The sequence below is a fragment of the Lucilia sericata genome, unplaced genomic scaffold (assembly GCF_015586225.1).
Source record: "Lucilia sericata isolate MDLA Ls3-8-SP2 unplaced genomic scaffold, ASM1558622v1 Contig000084F_arrow, whole genome shotgun sequence".
Lineage (NCBI taxonomy): Eukaryota > Metazoa > Arthropoda > Insecta > Diptera > Calliphoridae > Lucilia > Lucilia sericata.
The window spans coordinates 682,476-704,696 of NW_023994117.1; the positions used below are offsets into that span (position 1 = coordinate 682,476).

General features: G+C 34.1%; 1 protein-coding gene across 1 annotated transcript in view; it reads left to right on the forward strand.

Moving 5' to 3' along the window:
* Positions 1-903: 903 nt before the first annotated feature.
* Positions 904-22,221, forward strand: part of LOC119599650 (homeobox protein unc-4-like) — a 74,509-nt gene continuing 53,191 nt past the window's right edge. Inside the window, exon 1 of the mRNA XM_037949524.1 lies at positions 904-1,465. Coding sequence (XP_037805452.1) covers positions 904-1,465 — 562 coding nt within the window. The remainder of the gene's footprint in view (positions 1,466-22,221) is intronic.

The following is a 22,221-nucleotide window of genomic DNA, read 5'->3' on the forward strand; positions in this document are numbered from 1 at the left end:
GGATAACTTCTATTGTTACCGTTTCCTAAATTGTAAATAAATCTCTAAATTGTTATGAATTTCAAATAATACTTGTCGTCATTTAATATATAATTTTTTAGATATTGTGGAACAAAAATTGTTCTTTGTCTAAATTGAAGCTTCTGAAATTTGTAATGTCGAAATGTTAAATCCGTGCAAAATTGTGGTGACATTAAGTTAAAAAAACCGATCGTTTGGTATGAGTATTTTAGGGAGTTTTGAGAGCAAAAACAAAAAACTGTTTCTAATATTTTTTGTCAGCAGCAACGCTCTAACACTTTGGCACTCACATACACACATACATACATACATACATACAGTTTTTAAATCGAATTTTTATTATTTTCGTGTGTGATTGTTTTTCTAACGTAAATTGTAATTTGAATCAATTTGTAACAGTATCTTTTGCTGCTTCGGCTTTAACTTAAACAGCCAATTCCAACCAAAACTTTTTTTGTTCACGTTCACTTCATTCTCTCAGTTTATTTAACTGTTCATCATTATCTGCTTGCAACATATACATAATTTTGCTTTTTTTTATAGGGATTCAGTTAACCACAATCTACATACATACATACACTCAAACTAATCGCATGAAAAAGAGAAAGAAGAATAAGCAACAAAAAAAGACTTGCAAAACATCGAGTAAACAGTGTCACATTTGGTTTGTTGTCTAAACGTAGCAACATTCTTCATACGTGCTCGCTCTAACATGTAACGGTCGTGTGTGTGAGACTATTCGAATAAAAATAACGATTAATCGTTGAACTTTCGCTAAAAAATAGCTAATAAATTTAAACAATTTTTAATAAAATTTATATTTGTCTGGTTAATGGAAAAATAAATAACTATTAAGCAATTTAGTTGAAAATAAATTGAAACATGGTCATGGATCAACTGCTCGAACGTCAATTGTTGCAGCATTTAAGCAACGGCTTACTCTCCGTCGCTTCCGCCCAACGTTTAGCTCCTCCACTTAATAGCAGTTTAAGTAATATTTTGCCCTCCACCTCGGCTTTAAATTTGTATGCAGCCACTACAGCTGCTTCTAATTTACGTGTACCGCCATGGGCGCCTTTCTTACAACTGCCCCACCATGTTAATGCTGGTATACATACCACACGTCAGCGTTTATTAAACAGTTCCTCTGCTCAAACTGCTGACTCTGGTTTATTTCACGCCTGTTCTCCAATTGGTGCTGCTCAGCAGCATCCGCCTAAAGTTATGGCAACTGCTGTTTTGCCATTTTGTACTAGCATTTTAAAGGCTCAGTCAACGACCAATATTTTGCCACTTGTAGCTGCAGCACCACAACAGCAGCCTCAACAGCCACAAGCAAAGCTTAATTTAAATTTGCCAAAGACTAATTTGCAACATGCTAAACACAATGTTGTACCACAAGGACCTCCAGCTGCCGACGGCAATGTATCGAATGATGATGATGGTAAGTGATTATTATTTTTGTTTTTCAATTTAAACCTGTTTTCTATATCTAAATTGTTTACGAGTAATAAAAATAATATAAAATTAATTTTTAAAGCCAATGCTTGTTATTTGATAATTTGGCAAATAAAAATTTGCCTGAATTTTGTTTAAAGCAAATGTAAATATAATTTTGCGTTTAAATATTGTGGCATTCGTTTTGCTTATTTGGCAAAAGAAATTTAATATTTGAGTTTAAGCTTAGTGCTAATGAATACTTTTGAAGTAAAAATAACTAAAATATCTGTTATATAAAATATCTTGTCATATAAATGTAGATACTTTTCCAAAGATATTTGGGTCCAAGTTGATCCTTTTGTAAGAATACCTGTAAGAGAAGAAAAGAATAGAGTTAATGGATAGAGAAATAGAAAACACATAAGGAAAGGAATGAGATGAGTTCACGCCCTTTTTGAAAATTTTAAAAATGCGACAAGGTTACAGAGAAGATGCTTTATCTTTATCCTTTGACAACTTCTACAGACGTCTTGAAAGACCAATGTGTTTAGCATGATTACCTAATTTACACTGATCGCTAATAACCGATACCAAGTTACCTAGTTGTAAGGATAGTTCTACGTGGGACCACATGAGTCCACAATGCTCTAGATATCGAGCCTTGAAATTGCAGATGTCAACAATCAGTTTTTTAATTGCAGGTAGTGGAACTCTACACAGTTGGGTACTACCAAAGTGTCGGCAATATTATTGCCATATGTAGTCCCGTGTCCTTTGATCCATATATGGGGAATGTTTGAATGTCCTGCCATCTCATTGATAGACTTCCGGCATTCATGGACAAGTTTAGATGTGAATAGCACTACAATATCGAATTTAATAGTAGCTTGACTATGGGTAAACATTTTGATACCTCTTTTAGATATCCGATAGTACATTAGCAAATACGACGAGATTTTACTTTCAAACTCTTCAATGCAGATAGATGCCACCATCAACTCCTTTCGTTGTGTTAGATCCATCTGTATATAGGCGAAAACAACGAAAGGAGCGATTCTTGAGACTTCGCTGAGATATGGTATAGGAATCGTCTCAAAAGGGAAGATTGCGGGATCCAATAATCAATGGCATTTTATTGACTCTTTAGAAAAGCTCACGTACTCCAGCAAAGTGCTTGTACATGGACCGGCTTAGCCATGTACAAAAATTGCCACGGTTGTGAGTCGTCACAAAGCTCACCCAGTGATTGAAAAAGACCACCGTGAGATAGGCCAACACGACAGGTACTCACGTAAAGCACTTCGGCATTAGTGACTCTTTAAAAGATCAAAGATTTCTCCCTGGAACAAGTGCACAATCTTGCAACAATGCACATTGCCATTTGTTTGACTAGAATATTTACTGGAAGCCAGTTGAACATAGGGTACAACGCCTTTAATGGAGTTGTTCTAAGAGTACCGGTAATGAGAAGAGCAAAAAATCTCAAAACCTTTTCAAGATGTTGTCTGTGTGAAGAGACATGATATTATAATATAACTCTCAATTACATGTTGCAAGTGATTGAAAATGGAGTTCTCAACATTACCCTGTCAGACGACTACATAAGTTTTGATCGATACATTTTACTTTAGAATAGAGTATCCAACATTAGATTGAATGATGCTTGATCAGTTCTTTTATACAATTCTTTTTCAACATTTTTTTTTCTGGATCAGTCCATAACTTACAATAGCTCCCACGTGAAACCAGCATTGGCGAATATAGCATTTTCTTAATATAGAATTTTTGTTTTTTAGATCTTCAGAATATTTTGGCAGAAATCAAATTTTAATTCTTTATCATAATCCGAAATATCTGATTCTTCAGATTTTCCTCTTTATCACCATAAAGAACGTCCATTACTTCAAGATGTATAACATGAATTAAATAGAAATTATCAGAAACGGGGCTGATTTTAACAAAACGGGCCTAACTTTGTCGGAAATTGTGCACAAAATGTGTTTTTTGAAATTAATTTTTTAACACCTGAAGAAGTTGTAGGAACCACCGAACAAACTTCTTGTGGTGAGGAAAACCCATTTGTGCTTCCACCTTTGTATATCAGTCGGGCCAAGTGAACATTTAACTTTGCAAAACTATTTCTAAGTGTGGTTCGAAAGCTCAAATAAAAAGTTATATTCTAATACTCTTTATGACTATACAAATGACAAAAACATAATTTACAGAGTTGTATTTTTAACCAGCTTTCTAATAATAAGTAAAAACTCCAAAAATTTATTTAAAATTTCCGAAATTTTGCCGGTACTTGCAAAAAAATTTGACGCGGAATTCACGGTATTTTTTTCCGGCTCAAAACCCTAAATCCTACTAATCTTGGACATACTATCGCCATTGAATCCCAAATATAGTATATCTAAGTTACTGATCAGTTCAGGTATTATTAAGCTGATAACAATGTGACGCAATTAGGTGCCGTATTGTGAGTATATTTCTGATATGATTTGTGCGTGGATTCCATTTGGTGACTAATTGTGGTGAGAGTCGTTTTCTAGAAGCCTTAGTTTGGGTTGTTGGGTTTTTAATAATAATAATAATAATAAGCCGATCTCCTTCTCCTCGAACACTTCCTAACAAATGACAATTAGTAAGGTCGATAAGTCTGTTGTCGAAGTCGATAAGACCGTCATGGAGATCGGTCAAATCATCTTCAAAGTGGCCTGAGCGGAGTTCGACATGCCGACTTCTTTGCACTGGTGCAATTGTGGACCCTGTTAGCAGGCTGAGTTCCGAAATAATTTGATTGACCTTCAACTGGGTTGGAGCTGGCTTTACAATATGCTAAGGAACGGTTTGTGGTTGCTGTTCTTGTAGCTGTCGTTGTTACTGCCGTTGAAGTTGTTGTTGTTGCTGTAGTTGGTACTGATGACGCTTGATTACCAAATGCTGTTGCTGCAGACGATGTCGCTGGTCATTTAACCGTCGATGAGCTCTTAGTTTGCGTTGGGTTGGCTTCTTGATGTATTCTTGGTTGAGTACGCTTCTGCTGTCGATGTTGTAGGGATCTCTGACCGGCATTCCCGGGAAGAAGCAAGGTATAGTGGAAATCACAACAGATCCCCCATCAAAATTCAGCTCATAATCTGATGAGAATGCAAAAAACAATTGGACCAGTACACCTCCTACAGCCTCTGCTCCAATGACAGCATGATAAACATCATACTTGCAGTATGGTAACTGAAACAGACAGCACGCAATTTCGGATTTTGGGCTAGGTGCATTCTAGAGGAGGTAGAAAGAAGGTCAAAAATGTAGATCCCGTAACGGATTCTGCCAGTTGTACTCCATTGATGGCGATATTTAATCGTTCCCAGCGATTCAATAGTGACAAATTGTCAGGCGATATTGCTGGTGCAAAAGAAGTAAGGACTGCAGAGCATCTGGGTCTTCTGACATCGGTGATATTGGTTGGAATTTCGAATGCTTTCTATTCGCGCAAGTAGAATATAAATTGCACCTGCAATGTTCCATAACTGTATTTTAAAGCTTCCCATAAACATCCCAGTAATGTTTAATTGTTATCTATTGCAAAATATTAATCATTGAGTTAAAATAGAAAAATAATCGTAATTTAATTACTTTTCACTTAAAATAAAATAATTTCATTATTTTCAAACTTGTTTGATGATGATATCTCAATTCTTTAACCCTTCAACTTTTTAGTGCTGCCCCTGAAAATCTCATTAAATATATAATTTACTCATTTTAATATGGCCCAAAGCCAAAAACTTTTAATAATAGAAAGAAAAACAAAGTAGAAAATAAAATTTTACCAAAATTATTAAATTTGAACTTGTTAAGAGAGTATTTGTGTAATTATTTACAATGTGTTCTAGTTGTTGGCCACTTTAATGTTATAATTGGTCTCGGAATATTTCTCTTATTAAATCCATGATGAGTTATTATTGTTGTACAATAAGTACTCGCTCCTAGTGGCGTTTAAGTTTTTTGTGTTGAGTTAATGTTGTCTTAAGGTTTTTTTTTTGGAAGGGAAGTCATCATTGCTACTGATTAAACATCATTATAATTGATCGTACAGAATAAATGGTGGGTAAACAAGATCATGTGTTTAATGGTTTAAGTTTATAATGAAAGAATAGATATTAAAACAACAACATTTTTGGAAAAACCAGCTACTTAAATGCACTTAAAGAAATTTGAAGGGCTAAAAGGAGGGATGTTTTTAATCTTATAAAATCAAACTTTTTTTCAGGCTTTATTCCACATCTGTACATTATTTTGGAGGAACTATGGGTGCAAGTTTCTTAAATAACCTGAACTGAAAAAATTTCAAACAGAGTTGGAACTGCCGTAATTAGGTTGATAGGAGGATGTATACTACTTCAAATCCAAAGGGCCTGTTCTCATTAAGCTCATCTTATAGGATCTTTGTGGTTCCACCGAGCGCTTCATTATATCAAGAGGTCTTCTGGCATATTTTGGCAATTTTGAATTTCGAGAGATCTGAAAAAATTCCCGGGTAAATTGGCTTTCACATGGTTTTGTTTTTCAGTGTATTATCATAATGTTTTAATACTTGTGGCACTAGTTTTCACGTAAAAAGAACAATCATCAATTAATTTCAGTTCAACTTGAACAGATTTCTTTGGATACATTAAGAAATGGAAATATGTTTGATGAAATCTATCAGAGCATCATTAGAAAAGTGATGAATTGTTGTGGTATTTAATCTTAGATTATATTACTCAGCTCTGACGAAATAGACTCTGTCTAACAAAAAGAAAACTTAATTAAATTGTAAAAAAATTTTGATGAAAAAGGGAAATATTAATTTTATTTCTTTCTTTTCATTCCATTATTTTCTAATGTTTTGTAATTTGAAAATGTTTGATTTAAATGTTTCTACCGTTTGTTCTTCTTATAATTATTTAGTTTCTAGTGTTTAATTTTGTCTGCTGCTATTGCTGATGTCTGTCATTATGGCCCAGTTACAAATTGTTTAAGCGGTACAAATAAAGAAATTATTTAAACTACTTGTATTTTGTGTTTGTTCCAAATGAAAACATTGTTAAATTATTTCCAACTTAATTATAGAGAGAGTATCTGCTTTATTATTTTTGAGTTTTTTTTTCTTCCACATTTTTTTTTTTTTTTGGAATGAAACCAAAACAATTCTCAAATTAGCCGCATTACATTAAAAAATGACTAATGGCTGTTAATTTCCTTTTTCGCTCTTTTTTTCTGTTGGCTCAAAACTATTATGTATATATTGGGTTTGATACCATAAAATACAGTACGTTATCAAAATATTATAACCAAGTTAACAATAATGAACTGAATGTATTTGATACTACCGTGACCATTAAGTATCTAATCTCTTTAGTATTCTAGGGTGATGAAAACTCAGATTCAACCATGAATCTCACTGATCCCTAACGTATTCGTGGCGAAACCAAAGAAATGTTCAGAGCCGATAAAGAGGTCGCGTTTTACCTGTACAAGATTTAGGGCCAGGTTAACAAGACAGTACCATTTTATTATGTCTAAATATTTCATTATAAGATGTCAAACAATCCATTACTAGGCCCGTCCTAACCTTTTACCTTATCACGTAAGATACTTGGTTATCCAACTTATTGGACTTTGCTGGTAAATATCAGATATAAATAATAGACCGTGAATACTTTCTTTGGAAGTTTATTTCTGTGATTTTCCCTCTTGCTTTTAGCCCATTCCTTTTCTTCGGGGTTAAATATCATCCAATAGACCTTAAGCAGACACGAATGTCGAGTGCTTAACGTGAATACCTGCCATGACGGCCTTATTTCATGGTGGTCTTTTTCATCCACTGGTAGACGGTCTACCACGCGCCCCTGAATCCTTCCTTGAAGAACTCAGGTGGCAATTTTTGTACATGGCTGAGTCTGTCCATGTACAAGCACTTTGCTAAAGAACTCCAGCTATCTAATCTCTTGCCATAGTAGCTCCGTTGCGGAATGACAGGCAGCATGGGATCAATCCCCAAGCAAACCCCGACAAGGAAAAATCAATCACTGGCCTAAAGTCAATAGAAGGGCGACAACCCCAATACCAGGTGAAATCAATCCTCCGTTATACCGGAGGGTGACCACCCTTATAATGTCATGAAAGTTTGCATTATTTAAAATGCAATCCCCATCAACTAATGACCCATTCCTGTGCATTACTTAACCTCTTATAGCCCGCGCAACCACACTACGGAGATGGCTCTGTTGATTCGGCAACAGCACCTATAGACGTATTTGGTAGTCCGAAATATCCATCCAATAAATCAGGATCCATCTGTATGTCAGATAATGTGACAAAAGATGTAGAAATTTCCAATTTGAAACCAATAATTGCCCCGACAAGTTGACCTCAACCATAATTCGCGTAGCATGAAACAATATGAATCCTGTTGAGATGGCATCAGCACCGAGAACTTCTCTGAAGTTAAATGTCTACTAAATCAATACTAGTCTCCGGTCGATCAGAGGGGTCATTCCCGATCGTTCACCAAGAACTATCTACGGAATGGCAGGCAACTACGAAGTGTCAACCTGAAAATTCCCCAACCTATACTGGCGCCCTACTACACGAAGAGTAAGAGATACTCAACGGGTTCAGGAATCCAGCATAAGTTGCTCTGTCACATCACCCAGGTGAGAGAATCCAGAAAATATATCGCATTTGGAAAAATTAGTCCTTGAACCAACATTCTCTCCCCGCGAATTTGGGTATAAACCACAGCCACTACGTGGATCCCGAAGGAACCTCAACCAACTGACCAGCCAGGACAAGTCGTGTGGGCAACTGGCCACCCGTAGTGCCAGATTATATGGTATTCTGGTTAGACCCAATGTCAAATCATTCCAAGGAAAGGCCGAGGATACATTTGATCATCACCAGTTTATAGTCCCGGCAGACTAGAGGTATTGGTAGCACCTCTTTTCCGCGGGATATTGTAATAACACCAAGATAGAGATTTCACATGTCCCTGGGGGGAGCTTAAGCAGACAGATAAATGTACTTTTAAATCTTCAAGGACTTATTTTTAGAATCTAAACATGCCAAAAGTGTATTATAAACCATTACAGTAAGTTCGCCGAACATGTTCTTTGGGTATATGTTGGGCCATGAGCATTACTTCAACCTAGGCTCTGGAAACATTGGTAGATATTATACCTACTGAAACATATATAAGATATGAGGAGTCATTTATAGCTGAATGGTCTTAAATTTAGGCAAATTGACCATAGACGGTTATATAACATGTCATCAATATAGACTAGTCTGATTGGAAGATTGGGATGTACCCCGATCGCATACCACTACAATTTTTCGAGGACTTTGAGACACTGATCTTAGATAGAAATTATAGTTAAGCAGAACATTATATTGCTGCACAGTGGCTGTAAACGGGAGGACAAAATTCATCTGGATTCTTCATTGTAACCCTAGTAACAGGAGTACTCTACCATCTACTGCTCCCAGACAGAAGTCTGTGAAATAACGTAATAGATCAAAAAATACATATGGTGCCAGAAGGCAATTACTGTGATATCAGGTGATAAGGTCAAATGTAAGACAGGTAAAGAAGTGCACTATAGTCTCCAGGCCTTGGAGTATTTCTTCGGATTTGATATATTATATATCCTCCTCTCAACCTAGCCTAAATAATATACCGTTGGTCATAATTCTTAGGACTTGAACTGTTATTTTAGTGTTGGTTGGAAGTTTTGTTACTAAAGGGCGTGTTGTGGTGGCGGCAGCATAACAAACTGTAGCTCATTCTCTGGGTTCTGAAATTGTATAAACACACAAATACACACATTTGAAATTCTTCTTTCAGACTCTTCAGAAACAAACAAGAACCTTTAAAGTGATCCACAGCGGCAAACAGGCGCTTTAAAACACACACACACAAGCACACGAGTTCTCTATTTGTTGAGAAGATTGATATTTTTCATGTTTGAAAAGCATTTTGACTTCTTTATTTTCGGTCGTTACAAAAACAAAATCGAAAAAAAAAAACAATCAACTAAATTAGAGTATTTTGAACTGAAGTGTTGCAGCTGAAAATGACTTTATTGTGTTAGAGTTTATATTTAATTTTGTTTCTTTTTTTCCTCTCCTCTTGTGTTTTTTTTTTGGCAACGGATGTGCGGTTTAACTTTCCAATTATTAAATGTAGTCTACTATAGTTTTGGGTTTTATAGCAAACCAATAATTAAATTTTAATAAATAACCTGAATATAGTTTAATATTCATTAGTCAAGATCAAGATTCAATGAAATACATCCACAATAATTACTTAATTTTGTTGCTTGATACCAGTTTTGTGCAGCAGTAAATGCTGATAAACTGGAATATATATGTATTTTTGATTTAAATTTATGGCAATGTGGTAGTTATGTTCGGTTTTTTTTATAAATTGATTTCTGAATGGTACATTTTTGAAAATTAATTAAAAAGTGGAGTTAGGTTTTAATTAAATAGCTTTCTTTAGTAATGTATACTAGGTTAAAATTCCCAACAAAAACTCGATAATGACTTGTACTTTACTTGTCTGTATTTCTATTACTCCTATAATGACTTACATATAATCAGATACGTAAGTACCGGCTTTTTTATCTCATTCCTTTTCAGTGTAAGTTTTTTCTAGGTTGTAAGGGAACAAGTACGTAGAATAATCTAATAGAATCAATATTTGTCATAATAATCCAATTTAAACTCTTCCAAGTAGATGAAATTTTGACCGTTATCGAATACTTTAATTTGATATATAATAGGTCTTCGAGTTTATACTATAATTGACCTAATTCATTTCATATTAATCTGCCAATCGATATATTTTGTCCAATATTTCAGTACCTTCTTGGGAATCTCTTAGGTTAGGTTTTGGTTACGTGTGTTGCTCGCTAGTTAGCGCTACCCTTAGATGAAGTGTATTGCAATCCCGGGGTAAAGAGGTGCTACCAGTACCTCTAGTCTGCCGGGATTATAAACTGGTGATGACATTTCAGGACTAGCCAGGCCTTGGATTTGACATGGGGTCTAAGCAGAGCACCACATAATCTGGTACTAGTTGCCCGCAGGACTTGTCCTGGCTGGTCAGTTGGTTGAGGTTCCTTCGGGATCCATGTAGAGGCTGTGGTTTAAACCCTAATTCGGGAGAAATATAAATTTTCGGGAGAAGTTTCTGTTACCGAGCGGTACAAACCACAGAGCAAGGCTGTGGATTAATAAAATGTTGGAATTGAGCTGATAATGCAAAGATTGAATATGTGATGGAGTGAGATGTACCATTCGGAAACATGTATCTGATGGACGAAAGGGATCCTGAGTTGTATTTGTCGAGATGTCGGAATGACAGAAGTAGTAACGGTTGGAATGTTAGTTAAATTGGTTGAGACGTTGAGGAGCTGTGAAACCTTAATCTTTAATTTATCGGCGATTTTCCTTCATGATTGTTTTGGAGTTTACTCTAAACATGCTCAACTTATCAGAGTAGGTTCTTGTGGACACTGGTCTGGCTAATTAAATATAGATCCGTGTTTCGGACTACCACTACGTCCCCTAGATGCTGTTGCCGAATCAACAGAAGCCATCTCAGTAGTGTGGTTGGGCGACTTTAAGAGGTCTAGGAATGCACTGGTGTGAGAATGTTTGAATTGTTGTAGGGACAAAGTCATTATTCATAGCATCAATAGGGTGTTTTCACCTGATGTTGGGTCCGCCCCTTCTATCGACTCTAACCAGTGATTGTCTTTTCCTTAATCGGGGTTAGATTGAGCTTGACTCATGATACCTGTCATTCCCCAACGGGACTACTATGATTAGATAGCTCGAGCATTCGAGCAAAGTGCACGTATACTGGACTGGAAATTCCATATACGTAAATTTCCACCTGAGTGTAAGAAGCACAATGGGGCGGTGGTGAGTCGTTGCAAAAGCTCAGTGTTTGAAAAAGACCACCGGTAAATAGGCCAACACGGTAGGTGTTCAATTAAATCACTTCGGCATTCAGTCTCCGTGAAAACCAGCCGGTGTTTCAAATAAAACCGATCATGTTTACTAGTGACGCATCTCTGAGATAGTCCAGATTATGGAAAAGAGCTCTACCAATAGAGTTAGAGTTGCCTGTGCTCTTGTAAGGCTGGACTGTCACATAGAAGGTGTTGTAACGATTCCACTTCTTCTTCGTCCAAACAGCTTCTGCAGTAGCTATAATCAAACGGTCCCCAGTAATTATACCAGTTAAAAGCCTAAGGCTGATGTCAGAGTGGGGGCTACAAGCGATGCGAAGCTTTGCGTTTCAAACTTTTGCTTGTGTTTTCTCGCATCAAGCTTCGCTTTCACTCTGACATGACACATAGGAAAACACAAGGAAAGGTTTGTAGCGCAAAGCTTCGCATTGCTTGTATCGCCCAATCTGACATCAGCCTAAGTATTTGGGTTCTTACTAAGAGACAAAAGGCCTAATCCTATTTGTTGTCAGAGTGTGCCAGAGCAGTCTCGATATTCTACAAGTGGTGATATTTGACCACCTGAGTTCCGTCTCACTCTAAGCCCTATCTATCAATTTTGATAAGGTCACCACGGGAAGTGTGAATATCCCTTTGCGCAAGGGTTAAGTCTAGAGACAACCCTTTGGTTGCGCATTCATCAGATATTTCATTTCCCCGGATGCTCTCATGTTCTGGAACCCAAACAACTCAAAGTGATGTTGTATCAGTTGTATCAATGATTGACTGATGCAAGGCTGTCCAAGTATATATGTATGTATATGTATATATATATATATATATATATATGTATATATATATATATGTATATATACTCGAATATGTATATATACTCGAATTTTCGAGATTTATTGGGAATCTCTACCTTTTCTTCTTAATTTTTATTAAAATAACTTTTACTAATCTAACGATAACTGTAAACATTTTTCTATTTTCTCCTCAAAAACATTCATTATTCAAATAGAATTTCCATTAAAAAATTGATTATTTGATGATGGGATTAAAAAACAATTCCGTTGTGATTATGAGAACCAAAGAAAAAAATAAAACTGATTATTAAATACAAACATGAACAAAACTAATGTGTGTTCAGTCAATTGGAAAATAATGCAAAATAATTAAATGAAAAGAAAATTACTAAATATTTAAAACACATACACAATTCTCCAAACAAACACATTTGCATGTACAGATTTAGATACTAATGGAAAAACTCACAAAGATACAAACAAATATATACAGAGATATTCTCCTGCGACCTACAGAATCTGTTATAAATAAATGTTTTAGTCTGCGTGTTGTTGTTGTAAAAAAATTTCATTACTATTATTATAATTATTATTAAATGACAATAAACAATAAAAATTTAGTTGGCTGCAATAAATTTTTAATATAAAATACTCATGCAACAACAACGACTGTATGGCAAAACGCACAAAAAAATTCGCACTGATTTTCAATTTACCAATAAAGTTAAAATCGCCATTTTAATCAATTCGCAAATTAAAAAATGTTTCCATTTGCACACAGCAGCGTTCGTCACAATGGGTGCTAGAACTATTAGACCGATAGCTCCCATTTGTAACTAACGCCCATGACATTAAAGTTATAAACAATTTTATATGTTGCCACATTTGTTAAATACTCGTAGTTATTGCAACCTGCTACAGATTGTGGCATTAAAGTGTGTGCAGTATGATGGCTGCCATAAACAGGGTGGGTAATTAACCATTAAAATAAAAACTACTTAATCAAAAACAACAGCAACCGACTACAGAAAAAATCCATTGAATTTTAATTAAAACTTCACATAATTATTTTTAAAAAAAAGTTAAAAAAAAAAACTCGAAGTAAAGCACTGTAAAATTAATGAGTTTGTTTTTCATTTTACACCAAAAACAAGTATTAAAAACTCACAATATCCAGAGTAAATATTCAGTTTAAATATTATTATGTTAATGAGAAACACCCATTATATTGTGTAAAAAAGGGGGCCCAAAACAAACATTTAATTGTACACACTACACTGTCTCATTTTGGCAGTAGTAGACTGTCTATGGTTACAGTTGTAACAGTTAATAAGGTCTTTTTGGCTTTAGAACTGTTGTAATGCTAAAGTATAAAATCATTTCTAAAGATTTCGTTCCGCTGGTCTACTTTCTTTGAATCCTAGCACGATTGTTTTGGGAATGTTTAGGTTAAAAAATTCCGGTTTAGATTATGTGATCGCTTACTAAAAGAAATATACCGTCTGGTCCCTGTGTCACTGTATCTTTGACCCATGGAACTATTTGATTCTATCAGTCCGAATCTAATGTCAAAGAGGAATGAAAGTTTAATCATTTCTCATATAAAACAGGCCCATAAAATAGACTATCCGAAGTCGGATAAGCTTACACGACGTCATCGATACCTCTTGGGCATGAAAGTAAGAAGGCATTATGAGAAGTAGTCCAAATTGGACGTCGAGGATTTGCAAATCCTTTTCGAAATATTTATGAAATAAAACATTTTGTATTGAAATTTACTTTAGACGCGGTATTGATGGCGTCTCTATACATGTCGTCCAAAGCTAATGTATACGAATTAGGATCCAAGGGACCGACCCTTCACATATCTTCGTGTGATCTCTTTGTATATACGGAGGTCCTTCTGACATGCCTCGGGGGGCCATTCAACTGTGTGATTTGAAAGTTAAACACGCTACTGGTAAGAAATGTGCCTGTAAGATAGACTCTCTGCCGCGTTCTTCCCAAATTGCACGTTGTCAAGCTGAAAACCATTGTCAAGTACTCGACTTCCAACATATTTCAGCATCAGCATGGATATGCCGCCGGGGCAACTTCAGAAGGAGTGTGGGGTTGTGGAATATCCGAGTCTGTAAGGTTGTGAAATTTGCGAACAACACTTTGTTTCGCGTTTCTCTCTGGGTGCACTCGAGCTTAGTTCAGGATCAGAAATGTTGGTATCTGCAAACATAATTGTCACTTTTTCGTCCTTTTTCTTCAGGCTGGAGAGGCACCGAACTGTAGACCACAATTGCTGAGCTCAATTTAAAGTTCTTCAGATGATCTAATCGCTTGTCCTCATTGATGGCATGATTCAGCTGGACTATATGCGGATGTTGGGGTTGGTACTTCGGATGTCATCGAGCTCGTCTGCTAGTTTCGCTGCCTCTTCTGAGAAGTACGGCCGCACTATGGATAGTCGACCAGCATGATTAAAGTAGGCTGCTGTAGCGACGACAGTTTCACGCAAATTGCTCACTGCTTGGTTATGTTTTTTGTAAAAGCTTGAAGATCATTGAAGATGCGGTCGGTGAATTGTCTGAAGTCATGCTAGTTTGCTTTGTTTTGGTTTATGTAACGTCGGCGTTAAAGTCGTTGGATCGATCCAGACAAACGATTATGGGCAAGTGGCTGAAGCTAGAAGAACTACTGCTGTCCAGATTGCGTGGTTTATCAGACTAGGACTCGCTGTTGTTATGTCTGGACAGCTGGCGTCGGTACAGTTGTTGCTGGAATTGACAGCCCTTGGGCTATAATTTCGGGTCATTTCGGTACGTAGAACCGGCTGTTGAGGAATGATCTTTTTATTACGCAAAGGAATAAAAAAACGGAAAACATTTTAATGAACTAATTCTTTTAATATCTCAAAATAATTACTTTCTATTAAACGACTAAAACAAATAAACAACAATAATAAATATATAGAAATAAAACAGAATAGAAACAGCTTGTTATGCTAATGAAAATGTTTGCAGTCAGACATTTACACTCCTCATCTCATCCGCTTAAAACACACACTCGTATTAAATTAAATATTTTCACTTACAAACCGAACAGTGTTAATTCGCTTCTTCTGTGCCCCTGCAATTATTGGCTGTCAGTTTGTGAGTGTGTCTGTCTACTACAACTAAAATAGTATTTGGCGGCATTAAAGTGAATGTTGAATACTCTCATTCATAGTGCTACTAATAATATGCACTTTGTTGCATGTATAGTTATAGAAGTTGTTGCAGCTGTTGTTTTAGCCAGTCAGTCAGCCAACCAACCAAACGTTCAACAACACAAACAAACCGTTTATAAAGTTGGCAACCAAGCCTTTGTTTTGCCAAGACCTGAACAACATAGAGCTTTGAGTACATCGCTTATGCAGGCAGGCGTCTGTTGCCTTTTATACATCCCCAAAGCACCGATTTAAATGTAAAATTAATTTTTAACACGATAAAAAATGTTTTTCATTCTGTTTTGCAATGGTTGTTTGTTATAGTTGTTGCTGTTGTTGGCATATTAATGTTAATTTAACAAGATAAATTTAATGAAATATTAGAAAATTCATTAAAACTATTTTCAACTTTAATTAATTAGTATTAAAAGTGTTAAACTTACTAAATTAAATTTATAATAGACTAAAAATTGTGGAGTTTTAAAGCTATTTTTTCCAACTACAGTGCACAGTGGGGCAGAATGGAAATTTTTTGGAAATAAATCTGGCATTTCTAAACGGCTGATCCGATCGGGATAAAATTTGGCGTGAGCGTAGCCAAGGAGTATTCGAGTTTAAGTTTTGAAGATGAACCCTGCAGATGCCCCAGGGACGGCGCTGTGGCGGCTCAAAGTAGGGTACCTACGACATGTAAAATTTTTAAACTCGTGCCATTTTTTTGTTTTTCACCCAAATACAAAGATTTTTATATTTTGTGAAAGCGCTCTACGAGATCTTGAAAAAACATGCTTGGACATACTACTTATCTCTTATAATATCCGAGTTATAGGCATTTAAAAATTTAGTGATACAAAATTTACCATACCTTGGTCCGCCTTTTTTTGAATACCGGGCGTAATTTTGGACCAAATGGACTCAATTTTTTCTTGTTAGTTAGACAACAAAATTTCCAATAATATACAAAAAATTTCAGATCAATATCATTTACAGATCCAAAAATATACGTTTTTTAATTTAAAAATTCAAAAAATTTTAGATTTTTGGCGTTTTTTTCCCAAAAATGTGTCTTAACTCTTTTATTAATAAAATAAAATTTTTATTAAGAACATATAACAATTTTATAGTTTTCTAAAAGGTATCTTTACGCAGAACGCTTTGGCGTAAAAAACTTGTCCTATTTTTTGAAAATGTTGCCACTGCGTCCTTCCGAATATGACCTATTTTTTATCAAAACTTCAACTTTGGGCGACATGTTCTAAAATCCCAAAGCTGGGATCAGAAAACAGAAAGCAGTTTTGGAAACCTCAATATGTTTTCTATTTACTCCAAAAGTATTTTCCCAGCCCTGAAAGAAATGTGGACCCTATGGGCAAAAAAGTAAAAAATCCCATTTTTGGGATTTTCATTCCTATTTTTGGGAATTGCGGGATGCCCTTTGACCTTTTCAATTTGTTTTTTGCATATTCTTATTTGAAATGACAAATTTAACAAGCGTTGAAAATTTCATTGAGTTTTGTTCATAAATAAAGATTTTGTCATATATTACATATTTGTTTAATTTCTAAAACTATGATTTATATAAAAATTTTAATAGGATCGCAGATAGCTACAACAATTTAGTCCATATTTATCCCTTAATATCATTTTTTAGTTACATATGGAAATTCTCGACCCTTTACAAAAAATTTCAAGCCAATATCTCAATTACATTCAAAAATATGTTCATTTAAACCTGTGTCCTTTAATTTCACCTTTTTCATATTTTAGTATTAAGTATGACAGAACATACATTTGGTGTTGAATAAAATATTTGGACAATTTTTAAAAATTATTTAGTTAATTATTTTATTATAATATTGTATATAAAATAAAAAAAATTATAATTTTATTATGAGCCACGCACAACAACACCTAAATCACCCCACACAAACCACCTTTCCCGCCCACCAAAACATAAAACACAATTTAATACAATATCATCAGTTAGTATAATAGCTATTTTTATTTGAACTGTTTATCTTAAACATAATACAATTAATTCTTACAACCTACTTATATAGTTAATTCCTAACACTACTTATTTTCTATAAAATAATCTGTCATATCGGTATACATATCCAGAAGGTAATATAAGTCCTTTAAATCTTCCTTGTTTTGAGATGATAGAGTTTCATAACAAATCCATCTTTTTCGCATAGTTGAAAGAACAGGATCAGAAGATAGAAGTAAACTATTAAAAATATCTTCATTCTGTGATTGCCTGGAGCATTTTCTTGAGCTGAATAGTTGAACATGCTTAAAATCTCGATTCCTCGCTTCCTGGGCTTCTTCTGTTAACTCTCCAAGTGGAAGAATATTCGATTCAATTATTATTTGACCATGACACAATACTTTGTGTACTGTTGGTGTTAGTTCCCTCCATGGATACAGAGATACAAGTAATTTAGAAATTTCAGATGTGTATTCCCCAAATCGATTTTCATTAATTTTATGTTTACTATTCAGTGCCATTAAAATAGTTTTAACTCTTCGAAGCAACTCCTTGTCGATTCCAGTTATTTTTGAAGTAATTTCAAAATCACGAAAAAACCTTCTCGACGTATTACCGTCATTTGTACTACCGCAACTTGAAAGTGGTTTGTCGATGTTTAATCCCATCTGAACTTTAAATTCTTCTTGGATTCTGCTTTTTTCCGCAGCTCTCAGTTCTTTCAATTCTTCATTATTTTTTGTTGATTTAGTAGGATAGTTTGTTTTTTTTTCCTGGATCGCCTTGTATGATGGTAATATATTGTGTCCTTTTTCATGCAGAGCTTTCCTTAATATTTGGTACTTATTTCGACTGAGACCCAGTTCCAACATAAGCGCTATTGCTTCCTCTTCAGTAAAATTTGATTATGATGTTGGAGTTGGTATACTTTCCACAATTCGCTTAAGTCGTTTTGGTGATGCATTAGGAAGAATAGTTGCAATATGTACGACATCCATATGTTGGTTTTCCTTTTTCAGCATTTCGTTAAATGTATCAGCAATTTCCTCATTTGAGATTGAAAAAAGTTTTTGTGTGACCCTCTTTTTTTTTACCTTGAACATAAGTCTTCGTATGACTTGCAAGGCGCTCCTATTGATGTGTTGTAAGTTGAGATTTCCGTAGTAGTTTCCATCCAACTACAAAATTTTAATCGAAATTTCTTTTGATTTCCATCCACAGACTTACTTTTTACATCAAAAAGTTTTAAAAAGTTTTCAGTTTTTGATATGCCTGTTTTGTCTACTTTTCTACTATATGTATAACGGAACACAACTCTTCGTACTTTAATGTAATCTTCATTGTAGATTTATTAAATATGGTACTTAAAATCTGAGAAGTTTACTTATATACCAATTCTTGTCATTTCCGATACAGGTATTCCAAAGTAAAAAATTACGAATTGTCTACCTATTAACATTTAGGACTATATTACTATAACCTGTAATTCAGTCATTGATATTTCTTATTAGTGAATGAATCGAAATTATCATTACCTGTATATTTTTACCTATATGATCATAAACGAAACAGAACGAAATGATCTGTCGAAAAAATTTAGGTAAAAAATAGTTATAAATTTTTGAAAATTTAAGCATAATAGGACCTTTCAATTATAAGGATAAGCAAACAAATATAAAATAGGTAAATATAAGATTTAAATATGTGCTGTCATACTTAATACTAAAATATGAAAAAGATGAAATTAAAGGACACAGGTTTAAATGAACATATTTTTGAATGTAATTGAGATATTGGCATGAAATTTTTTGTAAAGGGTCGAGAATTTCCATATCTAACTAAAAAATGATATTAAAGGATAAATATGGACTAAATTATTGTAGCTATCTGCGATCCTATTAAAATTTTGATATAAATCATAGTTTTAGAAATTAAACAAATATGTAATATATGACAAAATCTTTATTTATGAACAAAACTCAATGAAATTTTCAACGCTTGTTAAATTTGTCATTTCAAATAAGAATATGCAAAAAAAAAATTGAAAAGGTCAAAGGGCATCCCGCAATTCCCAAAAATAGGAATGAAAATCCCAAAAATGGGATTTTTTACTTTTTTGCCCATAGGGTCCACATTTCTTTCAGGCTGGGAAAATACTTTTGGAGTAAATAGAAAACATATTGAGGTTTCCAAAACTGCTTTCAGTTTTCTGATCCCAGCTTTGGGATTTTAGAACATGTCGCCCAAAGTTGAAGTTTTGATAAAAAATAGGTCATATTCGGAAGGACGCAGTGGCAACATTTTCAAAAAATAGGACAAGTTTTTTACGCCAAAGCGTTCTGCGTAAAGATACCTTTTAGAAAACTATAAAATTGTTATATGTTCTTAATAAAAATTTTATTTTATTAATAAAAGAGTTAAGACACATTTTTGGCAAAAAAACGCCAAAAATCTAAAATTTTTTGAATTTTTAGATTAAAAAACGTATATTTTTGGATCTGTAAACAATATTGATCTGAAATTTTTTGTATATTATTGGAAATTTTGTTGTCTAACTAACAAGAAAAAATTGAGTCCATTTGGTCCAAAATTACGCCCGGTATTCAAAAAAAGGCGGACCAAGGTATGGTAAATTTTGTATCACTAAATTTTTAAATGCCTATAACTCGGATATTATAAGAGATAAGTAGTATGTCCAAGCATGTTTTTTCAAGATCTCGTCGAGCGCTTTCACAAAATATAAAAATCTTTGTATTTGGGTGAAAAACAAAAAAATGGCACGAGTTTAAAAATTTTACATGTCGTAGGTACCCTACTTTGAGCCGCCACAGCGCCGTCCCTGGGGCATCTGCAGGGTTCATCTTCAAAACTTAAACTCGAATACTCCTTGGCTACGCTCACGCCAAATTTTATCCCGATCGGATCAGCCGTTTAGAAATGCCAGATTTATTTCCAAAAAATTTCCATTCTGCCCCACTGTGCAGTGTCTTTAAGAAGTCTAAAATTTAGGGCAGTGTTAGTGTTATCTAATATTTTAAGTATAAATTAGCCTCAAATTCATTATATTAGAGACAGTTAAATGGTATGCTTACTAATTAGCGAGTACACTATGACTAATTTTTATTTAGGAGATCTTAAGAATTCTTTCGCCCCTAAAAAAAAATCGGTATTTTTCTCAAATTTTGTTATCATGGGAGAGCTTATAACGTACTTCAATCAATGACCAAGAGTGCTAATGTTCTTTATATGAAAGACAGGCAAGAGCATCTTACATATTTTACAAGTCTTAAAAGGCTTCAGCCATTCGTCTGTTAAGAGTTCTGTAAATTTTCAAAAGAGTTATGCAAATTCTCTGGAACTGAACTAAAATTGAATTAGAACTGAACTAGAATAGAACAAGAACTGAACTAGAAATGAACTGGAACTGAATTAGAACTCAACTAGAAATGAACTAAAACTGAAATAATACTGAAATTGAACTGAACCAAACCGAACTGGAACTGAACTAGAACTGAAATAGAACTGAACTAGAACTGAACTAGAACTGAACTAGAACTGAACTAGAACTGAACTAGAACTGAACTAGAACTGAACTAGAACTGAACTAGAACTGAACTAGAACTGAACTAGAACTGAACTAGAACTGAACTAGAACTGAACTAGAACTGAACTAGAACTGAACTAGAACTGAACTAGAACTGAACTAGAACTGAACTAGAACTGAACTAGAACTGAACTAGAACTGAACTAGAACTGAACTAGAACATAACTAGGACTGAACTAAAACTGAATTAGAACTGAACAAAAATTGAAGTAGAATTGAACATAAACTGAACTAAAACTTAACAAAATCAGTTAGAACTGAACTAGGATTGACTAAGAACTAAACCAGAAGATAATTATAATGGAGTATTGGACATAGAACACAACTGGAAAAATTCCCAGAAAAGAATGTATGTATTTTTTAATGTCGGAATTCCACTCTGATAGCCTTCCGATTAAACCAAAATAATTCCTTTTAGAAACCAACGGCTTGAAATGAAACCGAAAAAATAAAGTATGAAAATAACTTATAATTAAAAAAATTCATAACAAAATATATAAAATTAATTGGATTTTTATGACCTATGTTCAAATCATACAAATAATTAAAATGTTGAGGGAAAATGTTAAGATTTTAGATATAAAACAAATATTTGTAACAACTAAAATACTCTTGTAATTGCAGACATTTAATTATAAAATAAATAATAAAATTAATGACACCATCTTTACTAAATCACCTTCTTCTTATTGTTCATTGTTTAACTTAAATTAGGAAGAACAAGTAACGGAAAATAGAAAACACAATAAGTATTTGAGGTAATTTAGCCATTTAACTTATTACCGCCGAAATCTCAACATAAACGAAAGTAACTAAAGAGAAAAAAACCCAAAAAATAATTCAAAACCCCCAAAATTATACAAAAATTAAGTAAAGTCTAGAAATAAAACATTAAATAATCTCAACCAAAAAATCTTTGTATACAACGAAAACCGCAAACAAAAAGAAACACATTATTTTTTAAAAGAAACTAGAAATCAAGTTAAGAAAAACAACAACAACGAAATAATGTGGATCCTTTATTAAATGTTTTCAATTTAAGTTTAGCCAACAAAAACGCCTATTTGTGGCTGACTAACTAACTAACTGGATGAATGGATAAAGATGGCTGGCTGACTGTCTGGTTCTGGCTCAGCTTTTTGGAATTTTTGTTT